General features: G+C 51.5%; 1 protein-coding gene across 1 annotated transcript in view; it reads left to right on the top strand.

The window, feature by feature from the left end:
* CUNH2orf92 (chromosome unknown C2orf92 homolog) overlaps positions 1–4,140 on the top strand; it is a 41,112-nt gene extending 36,972 nt beyond the window's left edge. Inside the window, exons 7-8 of the mRNA XM_041655910.1 lie at positions 2,088–2,238; positions 4,008–4,140. Of these exons, the coding sequence (XP_041511844.1) occupies positions 2,088–2,238; positions 4,008–4,140 (284 nt within the window). The remainder of the gene's footprint in view (positions 1–2,087; positions 2,239–4,007) is intronic.
* The last annotated feature ends 8,628 nt before the right edge of the window (positions 4,141–12,768 follow it).

Raw genomic sequence — 12,768 nt, 5'->3', positions numbered from 1 at the left:
TCCTCCTGCCTGCATCATCCCACTCTCTTCAGTGTCTCTCCTCACTGAACCGGCTAATTCCTGTCACTGTCTCCTTCTCCCCACTCCCCGACTTCCCCTCTTCCCTTGCCTAGATTACAAATGAAATTCAGATGCTCCTGAGTCCCTTAATGTCAGCTGGGAGCTCCTTCCTTTGAGATCTAACCGTGAGTTTTTGTACTTCAAACCAACAATTGGTGGCATTACAAAGCCACCCTCACGGTTTCTCAAAGTCCCTAGAGGGCTGTCAGAAGTTGGGGTCATCTCTGGCGATATCAACTGCAGGGTGGGGCAGTCACGAGTCTCTCAAGCTACAAGCTTGATCAGTTTTTTCATCACTGTGGCAAATACCTGTGAGGAACAAATTCAGGGGGAAAGGGTTTGTTTCAGCTCTGGATTTTGGAGGTGCGGGTCTACAGTCAGCTTCCCCCTTGTTCTGAGGCTCTGATGAGACAGAACACTGTGGCAGAAAAGCCTTGTGGAGAAAAGCCATGGCTACATGCTGGGCAGAAAGCAGAGAAAATTTCCCCCACGTTGACTGGCTTCCTCTTTCCCCATCTTTATTCCATTTAGGCCCTCATTTATTGGATGGTACCACCCAAATTCAGGATGGATCTCCCCACATCTGTCACTGTCTCTCAAGTCAACCATTTCTGGAAACACCTTCCCAGACACACACCCTCCCAGACACCCCCCCCCCCACATACACACGGCGGCGGGGGGGGGGATGCCTATTCTAATCTCTTATGTGTCTCTTAGTCATATCAAGATCACAGTCACAACCTACAATCCTAACCCCCACAAGGCAGACTGCATATATAGTAGTTTCTAGAAGCTGGTGGGGCAGGGAGGAGAGGGCAGCAGAGAAATGTTTCTGCCCCGTCAGAAACCTTCACTCAATATCTGACATTGTTGTCCTGTTCCTCATGCTGGAGATTTAACCCAGTGCTTCCTGCATTTGAATCAAGTGCACCACCATCCACCTGCACCCCCAGCCCCACCTCCGTTATTCTCAAAGCCTTTGAAGTAGGACGTTCCTGCCTCCCTGTGGACCTCACTTCTGGTCTTCTTGCTTCCCACACACTCTGGTTTATTGAACCTTCTCCATGGATTGTGTTGCTGCTTGCCTGCCCACACCCTCAGCATCTCAACTTGTCGCTGGTGACAGGGCCAGCCACTTCCCCAGCTGGACTTCTGAAGCTGCCTGACATGCGAGTGTATCTACTTCTGCTCTGAGTTTCGGGGCTTGGTTGTGGGTCACCTGGAGGGATGGTTGAGGCTGCCTCTTGATACTCTCCTTGTGTCTCCCGCTTAGATGCTCACACCAATCCTTGTGTCTCCCGCTTAGATGCTCACACCAATCCTTGTGTCTCCCGCTTAGATGCTCACACCAATCCTTGTGTGTCCTGCTTAGATGCTCACACCAATCCTTGTGTGTCCTGCTTAGATGCTCACACCAATCCTTGCATCTCCTGCTTAGATGCTCACACTGATCCTGTGTCTCACTCTTAGATGCTCACACTGATTCTTGTGTCTCCCGCTTAGATGTTTACACTGATCCTTGTGTCTCACTCTTAGATGCTCACACTGATCCTTATGTCTCCCGCTTAGATGCTCACACTGATCCTTGTGTCTCCCGCTTAGATGCTCACACTGATCCTGTGTCTCCTGCTTAGATGCTCACACTGATCCTGTGTCTCACACTTAGATGTTCACACTGATCCTGTGTCTCACTCTTAGATGCTCACACTGATCCTTGTGTCTCACACTTAGATGTTCACACTGATCCTGTGTCTCACGCTTAGATGCTCACACTGATCCTTGTGTCTCACTCTTAGATGCTCACACTGATCCTTGTGTCTCACTCTTAGATGCTCACACTGATCCTTGTGTCTCACGCTTAGATGTTCACACCGATCCTTGTGTCTCCTGCTTAGATGTTCACACTGATCCTTGTGTCTCACACTTAGATGTTCACACTGATCCTTGTGTCTCATGCTTAGATGCTCGCACTGATCCTTGTGTCTCACTCTTAGATGCTCACACTGATCCTTGTGTCTCCTGTTTAGATGTTTACACTGAGAGTCTACCTTGCAGAGAGCTGCTGAGCTTCCTGCAAAAGAACATCATCACTGCAGCCGCTGCTGTGGCTGCAATCCTCCTGGTCACAATATTGGTGGTGCTTGCGTTGGTCACATACATAAGGCGGAAGAAGGCCAGGTTAGTGGCTCTCGGCATCCATCCCATCTTCCTTTTAAGAAGTCGGGAACGGTGGTGGTGGTGGAGAGATGGCTCCGATTCCGTTCCCAGCACAGGGTGGCTCATAGCCATCTGCAGCTCCGGTTCCAAGGGATCTAATCTAGTCTTCTGGTCTCCAGAGCACTGCATGCATGTGGTATTTGCTGGCAAAACACCCATACCTGTAAGATAACGAGAAAAGAAAAGAAACCGAGCAATCAACTCAGGGAGTTTGAAACACAGTTGCTTCTTGAAGATCCCAGATGTAAGAGGAAGGCAGGAACGTCTTCCTGTTGGGCCTCAGCATCTCCCAGCATGCTTGATAAAAGTTCCCAGGTGAGCTGGGCGGAGATGGCGCACGCCTTTAATCCCAGCACTCAGGAGGCAGAGGCAGGCAGATCTTCGTGAGTTAGAGGGCAGCCTGGTCTACAAGAGCTAGCTCTAGGACAGGATCCAAAGCTACAGAGAAACCCTGTCTTGAAAACAAACAAACAGTTCCCAGGTGGTGGGTTTCAGCACCATCTAGCAATTCTGAGGCACACCGGGGCTTTGGAGTCTCTGACTTGGGCTATGTGTGCCTCTCAAGGCCATGCAAGTCTGAGAGAAAACTGAAGGGGAAATGGCAGAGAAGGGAAACTAGGACTGTATTCTGCCCCTCCCCTACCCAAACAAGATTCCTCTATGTAGCCTTGGCTGTCCTGGCACTCACTTTGTAAGTTCCAACTGTCCTGAAATTTGCTTTGTAGACCAGGCTGGCCTTGAACTCGGAGACCCAGCTGCTTCTGCCTCCTGAGTGCTGGGATTGAAGGCATATGCCACCATCCCAGGCTATGGGAACTAGGGCTCTAGGTGTGGGAAAAGCCAAAGCATGGCTCTCGGAAGGTGTGAATGGGCAAGATGGTGGAGAAGAGACCAAGGCTGAATTCACACCATGAAGTCTCTTCACACTGGTTCAGCTGCCTGCTTAGACTACGGAGGTGTGGTTCTGCTAGCTGCTAAATAGCCGCTTTCTAGAACCCGGCATGGCCCTGTAAGTGATGGGCTAATGCCTGGCAGGAGTCTTCAGGGACAAGGAGAAAAAGGGTTCAGGCACAGACGGAACCTTGAGCAGACATAACTCGAGAGAGTGTCATATGCACGGTCACCTTCAGAATTGCGAGCCCCCGCTACATCCTTGGAGCCACACATCCCTTACTGACTGCTGAGGACAAGAAGCTCCCTCAGGCCACCCCCAGCTCTGGCACTCTTCTTGTCCATTTCCTTTGGCTCCGAGGCTATAGTAGTTAAATGTCCCCATGAGAGAGTGTCACTGTCTTCTCTAAATGCCAAGGCCATCTGGATGGAAGGCCTAACCAGGCTAGCTGGCAACCACTTCACATCCAGCTAACGCTCCTGACACAGGTATGGGGCTCTTTAGGCAAAGTGGAAGGGAGCTCAGATCTAAGGGCTTCTGAAAATAATCTTTGCTCACTTTATAACCCTGACCAGGGTCCATCCTTGGACCAGACATTTTCTCTCAAAAAGAACTGGTTAGGATGGTTGGCTCCATCCCAAAAGGACAAGCTGGGGCTGAGGATGAAAAGCTGCGGAGGAGGAGTTTCCCAGAGGCACCTTGCGGCCCTGGGTCACAGGGAAACATCATCCAGGATAGACCTTCCCTGAGGAAACATCCTCCTGCCCCATTTAACGGGGTGGACAGTGAGGCTTCCTGTGTATTTAGTGAGCGGTGTGGTGTTTCTTCTTCGTTTTAGGTATCCAGCAGCAAACATGACATACAATATTTTTATAATGAACGGGAAGGCTTGGTGGCAAAAGCCCGAGGAAAGGTACATCAAAAAATTCACAGGAAAGCAGAAACTCCTGAAGTGTAATTCCTCCGTCTAAGCCGGTGGAGGAGTCAGCAAACTGTCAACAAGCCACTGCCGGAGGGTTCTTTTGCGCTGCCTGGACAGAAATGGAGGGTAGGCAAACTGTTCTTCAAAAGCTGGTCTCAAGAGTAGGTGGGGGAAGCAGTGGCAGGTGGCGCCCCGAGTGGTAGCGTCTCTTGCAAGCCTCAGATGTAAGCTCTCGACCACTACCAGAGCTATAGTTCTCAGCCAGGGGGTTGAGATCCTGGACCCTGAAGACTTTACAATGTCACATCTACTCCTACATCCTGTCTTCCTTCTGCTGTGCCACTGGGGAACCCTTCAGCTGCTCCCTCAGTTGTTGGTGCTGTTGCCAGGATGACCTGGGGAGGGTTCCTGCCTCTGTCGGGAGCTAGGGCTACAGGTGGGCTATTCAGAAACTAGATGCTGGGAACCGCTGGCATCATTCAGCACGGGTATCCTTTCCCACTAAGAGCAGTATCTTGGTTGACTGGTGGGATTCCTAGCCTGGATCCTTGGCCAGTCCTGGGCAACAGTGCCATAGAGCTAGGTTGGCTCACGCCTGTACCCACAGCCTGCTGGCGAGTAGGCCCGAGGCTTCAGTGGGTGAGCAGCTACTTTAGCTGTTGAATGGCACACCAAGGTTTCCACAATGTCACTCCTTCGTGGACCAGTGACAAGTGGGTACCAGTCACAAGCTCGGCCCCAGTTCTAGACATATCAGTCCCACTAAGATGAAGTGAAAAAATGAGGACAGGGACAAGATTTGAGTCAGAGGGATGAGATGTGACCAGAGAACAAGGTCAGAATCAAGATGGGGCAACCCCTGCTTAAAATCCATGGGAGAGACACTGCATGAGGCTCTAAACCCAGGGGCATGGCCAGACGCAGCTCTGGAATAGAAGGTGTTAGCAAGGGTTAGGTAGGCCAGGGCTAGGCGGGCTAGAGGAGATGGGAAAACTGCCTGCATGGCAAGATGGGTATAGCTCACAGGCAGGAGGCCTTCTCTGCTGTTTCAGTCCCAGCACAGGTAAGGTTAGGTTGGGTTACTGTAGGGAGTGGGGTGTTGTTCAGGGGAATGGTGGAGTAGGCAGGGGCAGGGCGGACCCTGGCTGAGTGGTGGTCCCTGGTGTTGTCACTGGCATGCTTGTAGCTAGTGGGGGGGCAGCCAGTGAGACTGTGAGGTCCTGGCTGATTCTTCATGCAAGGATGGGGGTCCTTAGTTAAAATCTCCAAAGAGGTGGGGAAGAGTGGTGGAGAGGCCCAGAAATAGTCCAGTCAGGGCCCGAGGGTGGGGCTTGTAGACTTGTTCATGTGGCTCTAAAGACAAAGAGCCCCGAGAAGATTCTATGCAGCTGTTTGCCAAGTAGAAGAGTCGGCCCACCTCAAAAATGTGCTTTAGCTTAACCTGGCCAGTAAGTTCAAAACTGCCCCAGTGGTGGCCATGCTGAAGTCACACATAGCCTAATGTGTTAGACAGAAGGTGTTCTGCCAAGATCCCAACCCAGGAGATCAGAAGCCGAGTCCCAGTCCATAGGGCATCCTGCATGCTCCCTCCTTGCTGATCTCCCTGGGGTTCAAGCAAATGAGGTGCAGGGCAGGAGGGGGAGAATTGCCATGAAGGGGAGCAGGGAAGATAGGAAATTTGGAGCCGGGCATGTAGGGAAAGGAAATCTGATTGACGAGTGGGGTGAACTTGGGAGAGGAGGTGGGGTTGGCTCCCCACCAGCGTCAGCAACTGGTATTTATGGGACTGGTTCCCACTCAGACAAGCATTTAATGGACACCCCTCTGTCCAGACACAGTGGCCAGTGTCCCTCCCTGTGGCAGTCTCTCCTCATGGCTGACCTGCATGGGTCTGGCCTTTGTCTCCTGTGAGGTGAACATGATCCTCCTCCATTCCACAGTCGAGTCAGAGTGGGATGGGGTAGTCTACAGAGGCTCTGCGGCCAGACTGTGACTGTGAGGTTGGCCATCACAGGACCAGAGGCAACAGGTGACAGCTGTAATGGGGCCTGACTCAGAGGGACTGCCTGTCTGAGCCCCACAGTTCTAGGTGTTCCACGGGCAGAGAGCCGGATCCAGCTGGATTCTGGTACTGGTCTTCCCCAGGCTTCCATTTCCTCATTCTGACAATAGAGGAAATAATTGAGCACCTACTGTATGCAGGCACTATGCTGGGCTGGAGACGCTATAAAGAGTAGGGACTGGGACCCTTCTGAGCTTGGATGAGATGTCCCAGTCTGGTCATGTGCCCCCTCCCTCTGCTTCATTCCAGCCTCTGGGCTCCCAATTCTGAGCAGCAGCCCACCCCCACCCAGATCTCCTGTCCCATTTCTGGGCTTTGCCTTCTGTAGGAGAGCACCCCTTGCCTGTGGGCCTGTGGGAGCGAGCCCACAACTGTCTACTTCATTTTCACCTTTCCCAAAGGGATCCCTTTCACCTTATTTTCCCCTCATTTGGTGGGAGCCCAGTCCCTTTATCCCTGTGTGGCTGAGTCAACAGATGGCATGGGGGTTTAGAGTCCAGCCCAGCGATGGCTCTGTTCTCTCTCTGCTTTCCGCCATGTCCCAGGAAAGTCTCCTGTCTGTTTCCTCTTGGCCTGTTTCTCTCTATAACATGGGCTACATCCTTTGTGAGGCTGTTGTATCACATGAACCCTTACCTAGGACTTTTTTATTTATTTATTTATTTATTTATTATTTTCGAGACAGGGTTTCTCTGTAGCTTTTGGTTTCTGTTCTGGAACTAGCTCTTCTAGACCAGGCTGGCCTCGAACTCACAGAGATCCGCCTGCTTCTGCCTCCTGAGTGCTGGGATTAAAGGCATGTGCTACCACCGCCCGACTGTTTTTTTTTTTAAGCTGTTATGATCATTCTGCAAGATATTGGTTCTCTGCCTTCCCAGAATCCTCTGCATTCCTTCCAACCACCCGTGCCTGACCTGGCCACTCCCACACTCTTTCACTGGCTCCAGAGACTAGTTGGGAATCACTATTCAGAGACAGAGATGGAACCCACTCAACCTGTGAGCTGTGTTGGGGGTATTTTCAGGTAATACTGAGAAAAATCCCTTCTCTTTGCACAGAACTTGAAGTAACTCCCTATCTCGAAGCCCAGGAAGAAAATGCAACAGAGAGAGAAGCCAACAGGTGGGAGGTGACAACCCTGCAGCCATCAGTGGAGCCCAGAGCAGGTTGCCCTGAAGCCCATCCCTGGAATTTTCAGCTACTTATGCAATAATTACCAAACACAATTTTTAGTCTTGTTTGTTTGTTTTTCGAGAGACTTGTATATCCCAAGCTGACCCCAGACTCCCTATGTAACCAAGGATTACCTTGAACATCTGAGATTACATTTTCGTAGGTGTGCATTGTTGTGTGTGGGCATGTGTACCCACAGAGGCTGAAAGAGGGTGTTAGATCCCATGGAGCTGTCTTGAGTGGGTGCTGGGAGCTGAACACAGATTCTCTGCAGGAGCAGCACACACTCTTAGCCACCAAGCTGTCTGTCTCTGCAGTCCATACTTAGAACTTCTGGTCTGTACCTCCTAAGTACTGGGACTACAGGTATGTACCACTGTGTGGTGCTGTGGTGTTGGGATGGAACCTAGGGCCTTGTGCATGTTAAGCAAATACTACCAATTGAATTATATTCCCGGCCTCTCAAACACTCCAGTTACCAGTGTAATGGTAAAAATAAAATGGCACAATTCCCAAGGGGCAGCAGTGGGCAGTGGGCCACAAGGGGCAGCGGATCCCAGGTAGGGAGCTGCATGGCGGGTGAGAGAGTTTGGTGGGTCAGCTGGTCCCATGAGGAGCCGTGGTGGATGAGAGACAGAGCTGGATAGGCACCCTGTGCAGAGAAAGTGGGTATTTATTTAGTGGGTTATGAAGGGGAAAGGAAGAAGGGGGAAGAGGAAAGAGAGAGAAACAAAGAGAGAGGAGGGGAAAGGGGAGAAGGGGAAAGAGCAGAGAAAGGCAGAGAGAGAGAGAAAGAAAGAGAAACACGGGGAGAGAGAGATGGAGGGAGGGAGGGAGGAGGGGGAAGAGGAGAAGGGGGAGAAGGGAGAGAGGTAGAAGCTGCCTCTTCGGGAGAGAGACAGAAAGGAAGGAGCTCAGGCTGGAAGCAGAAGGAAGATCTGCTTGCCTCAGTGGAGGGGGGGAGTGGGTGGGGCTTGTCTCTTAAAGGGACTGGACAGACCATTACAACAGGGCTAGAGACCGCACCTCACAACACATTCCTGTCCCATTTACTGTTCCCTCTTCCCCACACCTATTTCATTGTCTCCTGTAGCCTCTTGGCTCTAGGTGTCTCCTCCGTGAGTCCTGCCCTGATCCGTATTGCAAATGACCCGCCTATAGCTAGATCTTCCACTTTCTAGTGTTTTCCTCCTCAGTGCTGACACACTCCGTGGAACACTTCATCCTTTTGCTAGGTCTGTCTCTCCATCAGAGTGTCACCTCCAAGGGAAGAGATCAGCATCTGCAGTGGCTACAGCAGGCCCTTGGTACCTTGGCCAGGGATAAGCTGACCTGTAGGTGAAATGGGTATTGGACTCAGAGACTCTGGCAGCTGCCACGATGGTTTGGAGGTTGCAGAAGGAGCCAGTCATCTGACGAGCCCTCAAGGAGGGCACAGCAAGTGGTTGCTGGGACCAGTCAGTTCTCTTTAGACTTATTAGCTTGGGTTTATTTGCCTGGGGATGACGGTCACTTCCTATCTTTAACACCGCCTCCCACATGGTGCTTGGCAGCTTTCAGTACTTCAGAGTTGCCCCTAGAGGGCGCAAGGGAACACTGGGGCTGCACGGCATAAATTGTGGGAACTGGACGGTGATGTTGATGAGGATGGCAACAGTGGGAAGTGCGTTAGTCAGGGTTCTATAGAGTAATAGAACTCATAGAACGAATTTCTCTCTCTCTCTCTCTCTATATATATATATATATCCCTTTATATATATATAAAGGGGATTTATTGGACTGACTTACAGGCTGCAGTCCAGCTAATCCAACAATGGCTGGCCATGAACAGGAAGTCCAAGAAGGCACTAGTTGCTCCGTCCACAAGGCTGGGTGTCTCAGCTGGTCTTCTGTGTGTGCTGGGATCCCGAAGAAGCAGGCTCCAATGCCAGTGAAAGATTGGAGGTGCTGGCAAGCCAAGGGCAAGCAGGCAAAGAGCAAATATTTCCTTTTTCCATGACCTTATATAGGCTGCCAGCCAAAGCTGTGGAGGTGCTAGAAAGGCAAGGGCAAGCAGGGAAAGAGCAAAAGCTTCCTTCCTCCATGGCCTTATATAGGCTGCCGGTAGATGTGGCCCAGATAAAGGTGTGTCTTCCCACCTCAAGATCTGGGAATGCCTGTGTCTTCCTACCTCAAAGGTCTGGACTAGAAATGGATCCACCCGCTTCAAACCAAGGGAAAAAAAATCTCTCACAGCTGTGCCCTCCATGTCTGGATTGTAGTTCACTCCAGATGTTGTCAACGAGGAGTAACCATCACCAGTGGAACTTGTTTCCAGGCCTCTATTAATATTCATAACAGTCCCAAGAGATAGAAAAGAACGAGGGGATAGGAGGCATCCTAGCCAGGCCCAGAGGGAAAGCAGTTGAGTCACTGTGTGGGGAGGCAATCCAGGAGGGGTCCTGGAAGAGGAGGCTGTCCTTGTGCCTGGGGGATGAGGGCAGAGTTAAATGTGGCCTCTCTGGAAGACTGAGACTCACTCCACTCTCTCCCTGTAGTAGGAGGCCACTTGTGGGTTCCCAGATGCTCAGCCCCAAAATAACCACACAGAAACTGTATTAATTAAGTCACTGCTTGGCCCATTGACTCTAGCTTCTTATTGGCTAACTCTTACATCTTAATTTAATCTGTGTATCACCACATGGCTGTGGCTTACCGGGTAAAGTTCTGTCCGGCTCCATCAGGGCCACATGGCTTTTCTCTAAACTCCATCTTCTGTCTCCCAGCATTCAGTTTAGTTTTCCCCCACCTAGCTCTATTCTTTTGCCCTATCACGGGCCAAGACAGTTTCTTTATTAACCAATGGTATTCACAGCATACAGAGGGGACTCCCAAATCCCCTCCCAGGGCACCTGCCAGATATTTCCTTGCTGATCCCAGGTGTTCCCTTAGCTGTAGAGCCAAACCTGGCTTCAGTTACCTGCACACACAGGCCCTTCTGGAGGAAGCCATGTAGCCTCACTACCTGGAGGCGTGAGGGCGTGTGATCAATTTCTTCCCAGGCTCTGGGTACACGGTGAGCGTTTACTGGAACGCTCTAGATGTTCAGCACACAACTTTACAGGCCAGGTTCCCAAGCGCTTATCGGTTCTTCCCCCTGAAGTTCAAAGGCCGCACCTCCCTCCTGCCACCCTCACCTAGGAACACATGAGCCCTTATCTGCTGCGATCTGCAGTCTCTTCTCAGAGAGGTGGACACAAAGCAGCAACTGCCACCACACAGTTTCCAGTCACAGGTCTCTGGGACAGGAAGGGGCATGGAGACAGATGCGAGGCTTGTGGCTTGCAGAGGCCTGGAGTTCACATCCAGCCAGGGAGCCCCAGGCCACTGCCACTCAGGCAACCTGTGCAGTTCCCAGCTGCCCAGGAGGCCGCCCTGTTCCTCCAGATAATTTGCACAGTTTCATCCTCCTGTGTCCTGTGTCCATCAGTGTGTGAGCCACGGGGACAATCCTACCTGGCTATGCTACTTTTATTTTTTTCTATCATTCATATTCTCTCACTCTGTTATTTGCTTAGTGTGTTTAGTGGTGTGTGTGTGTGTGTGTGTGTGTGTATGTGTATGTACATGCAAGATGTGTTGGGGGGCATTGAGCCATGGCCTGATTGTTGGTTCTCCTCCTCCACCCTTATGTGGGTTCCAGGGATGGAGTTCAAGTCGCCAGGTTCAGCCTGCCAGCATCTTTACTCACTGAGCCATCTTGCCTGCATTCTGCTTTGCTTTAACTGCTTTTTAAAATTATGCATGTACGTACGCATATGTACATGTGAGTGCATGCCATGGTATATGTGTGGGGGTCAGATAGCAACTCACAGGAGATGACTCCTCTCCTTCTACCATATGGCTCATGGGGGTCCAACTCAGGAGGCCAGGCTTGGCAGCAGGCTCCTTTACCCCCTGTGCCACCTTGATGCCCCTTCTGGATTTTGTTGTTCGCCAGAAAAGCATCTCATTGTGTAACCTTGGCTGTCCTGGAACTCTCTGTGTAGATCAGGCTGGCCTCAAACACACAGGGATCTACCTGCCTCTGTCTCCTAAATGCTGGGATTAGAGTGTGTCACCACACCTGGCCCTCTCTTGTTTTTAAAGACAGGGGTGTCCACTAATTCAGGCTGGGCTTGAACTTAGGGAAAGTTCTTCCTTCTCCCTCTGCCTCCCGAATGCTAAGATTAGTGGCGTGAGCTGCCGACTATGTCTATTATTTGACTTGTTTTATTTTACCGCCATCATCAGAAAATGGATTCTAAGGCACATAGAACTGTAAAAGAACCTGCAACATGGGCCGCTTCTTTCCTGCTCTGTGTGAGTTTGATGCGGAGTTCTTTTTCCAGTCTCCGGGCTGTTCTCTGGCTGCGGGAACAGAGCAGTGGAAGACAGAGACCTCCCGCACCCTTGGACTTCATGAGTCTGTGGGAAAAGGGAAAGCCCAGAGGGTTTAATGTAAACTAGAAGAACCCTGGCCAGGGGAGGCTCCTCCTGAACTGGGAGGGATCTTAGGAAACTGATCACAGCAGATCCCTGTGAGGAGCTACAGGAGAAGGGAGATCTGGGATGGAGCACTCAGGAGCACCGCCTACTGCCCGTGTCTGCTGGAGAGGTCATCCCTAAGGTCAACCAGCTGGATGGACTTTCAAACACCTTCCTGAGTGTCTGTCCGAGTGGCAAGAAAGTGGCAGGGGGAGAGAGTTCCCCAGAGGCCTCCGGGCACTGGAGTGGGCACTGCAGGCTACTGCTATGGGCTAGATATGGGTAGTGGCTCCTGGCCTGGGGGGTGGGTGGATGCCATGCTAGGGCCAGGCAAGCATCAGAGAACTGAGGACAGGGAGGAAGCTGTGGCTAAGACAGGAGACCCGTGTGGGGCTGAACTGGAGTGTGTGGGTGCTGTGGGGGAACCCCTATCTGCATGTCTCAACTCCATGGCCAATTCTTCCCAGAGCACGTCTGGAACATTCCTGCCATCTTGGGTTTTTCTAGATGAACATCAGCTTAACTCTGGACTTCCAGTGGACTCACCAACCCCAGCTTTAGTGCCTGAGTGGGGTCCCCCCTCAGCTTTAGCCTGCCTGTGGAGTAAGTACATAGCTCCTCTAGGGAGCTACCAAAGGCCAGCTTCAGCATGCATCCCCTTGGGTGAGGAAAGCTGGGTGCTGGGTTGACAAGATTTCTATCAATTTGAGACAAACTGTAGTCGTCTGAGAGGAGGAAGCCTCATTGAAAGCCTCCATGGATTGGGCTGTAGCAGGTCTGTAGGGCAGTTTTCTTAATTAGTGATTTGTGGCAGGGAGCATCCAGCCCATTGTGGGTGGGGCTGCCCCTGGGCTGGTGGTCTTGGGTTCTGTAAGAAAGCAGGCTGAGCAAGCCACGTGGAGCAGGCCAGTGAGCAAAACCCTCCATGGCCTCTGC

Source organism: Microtus oregoni, unplaced genomic scaffold (assembly GCF_018167655.1).
Source record: "Microtus oregoni isolate MIOR12 unplaced genomic scaffold, Mior012 000007F_ref0000211, whole genome shotgun sequence".
Classification (NCBI taxonomy): domain Eukaryota; kingdom Metazoa; phylum Chordata; class Mammalia; order Rodentia; family Cricetidae; genus Microtus; species Microtus oregoni.
Note: the sequence above shows the minus strand (reverse complement) of the source record. Positions and strands in the feature narration are given on the sequence as shown.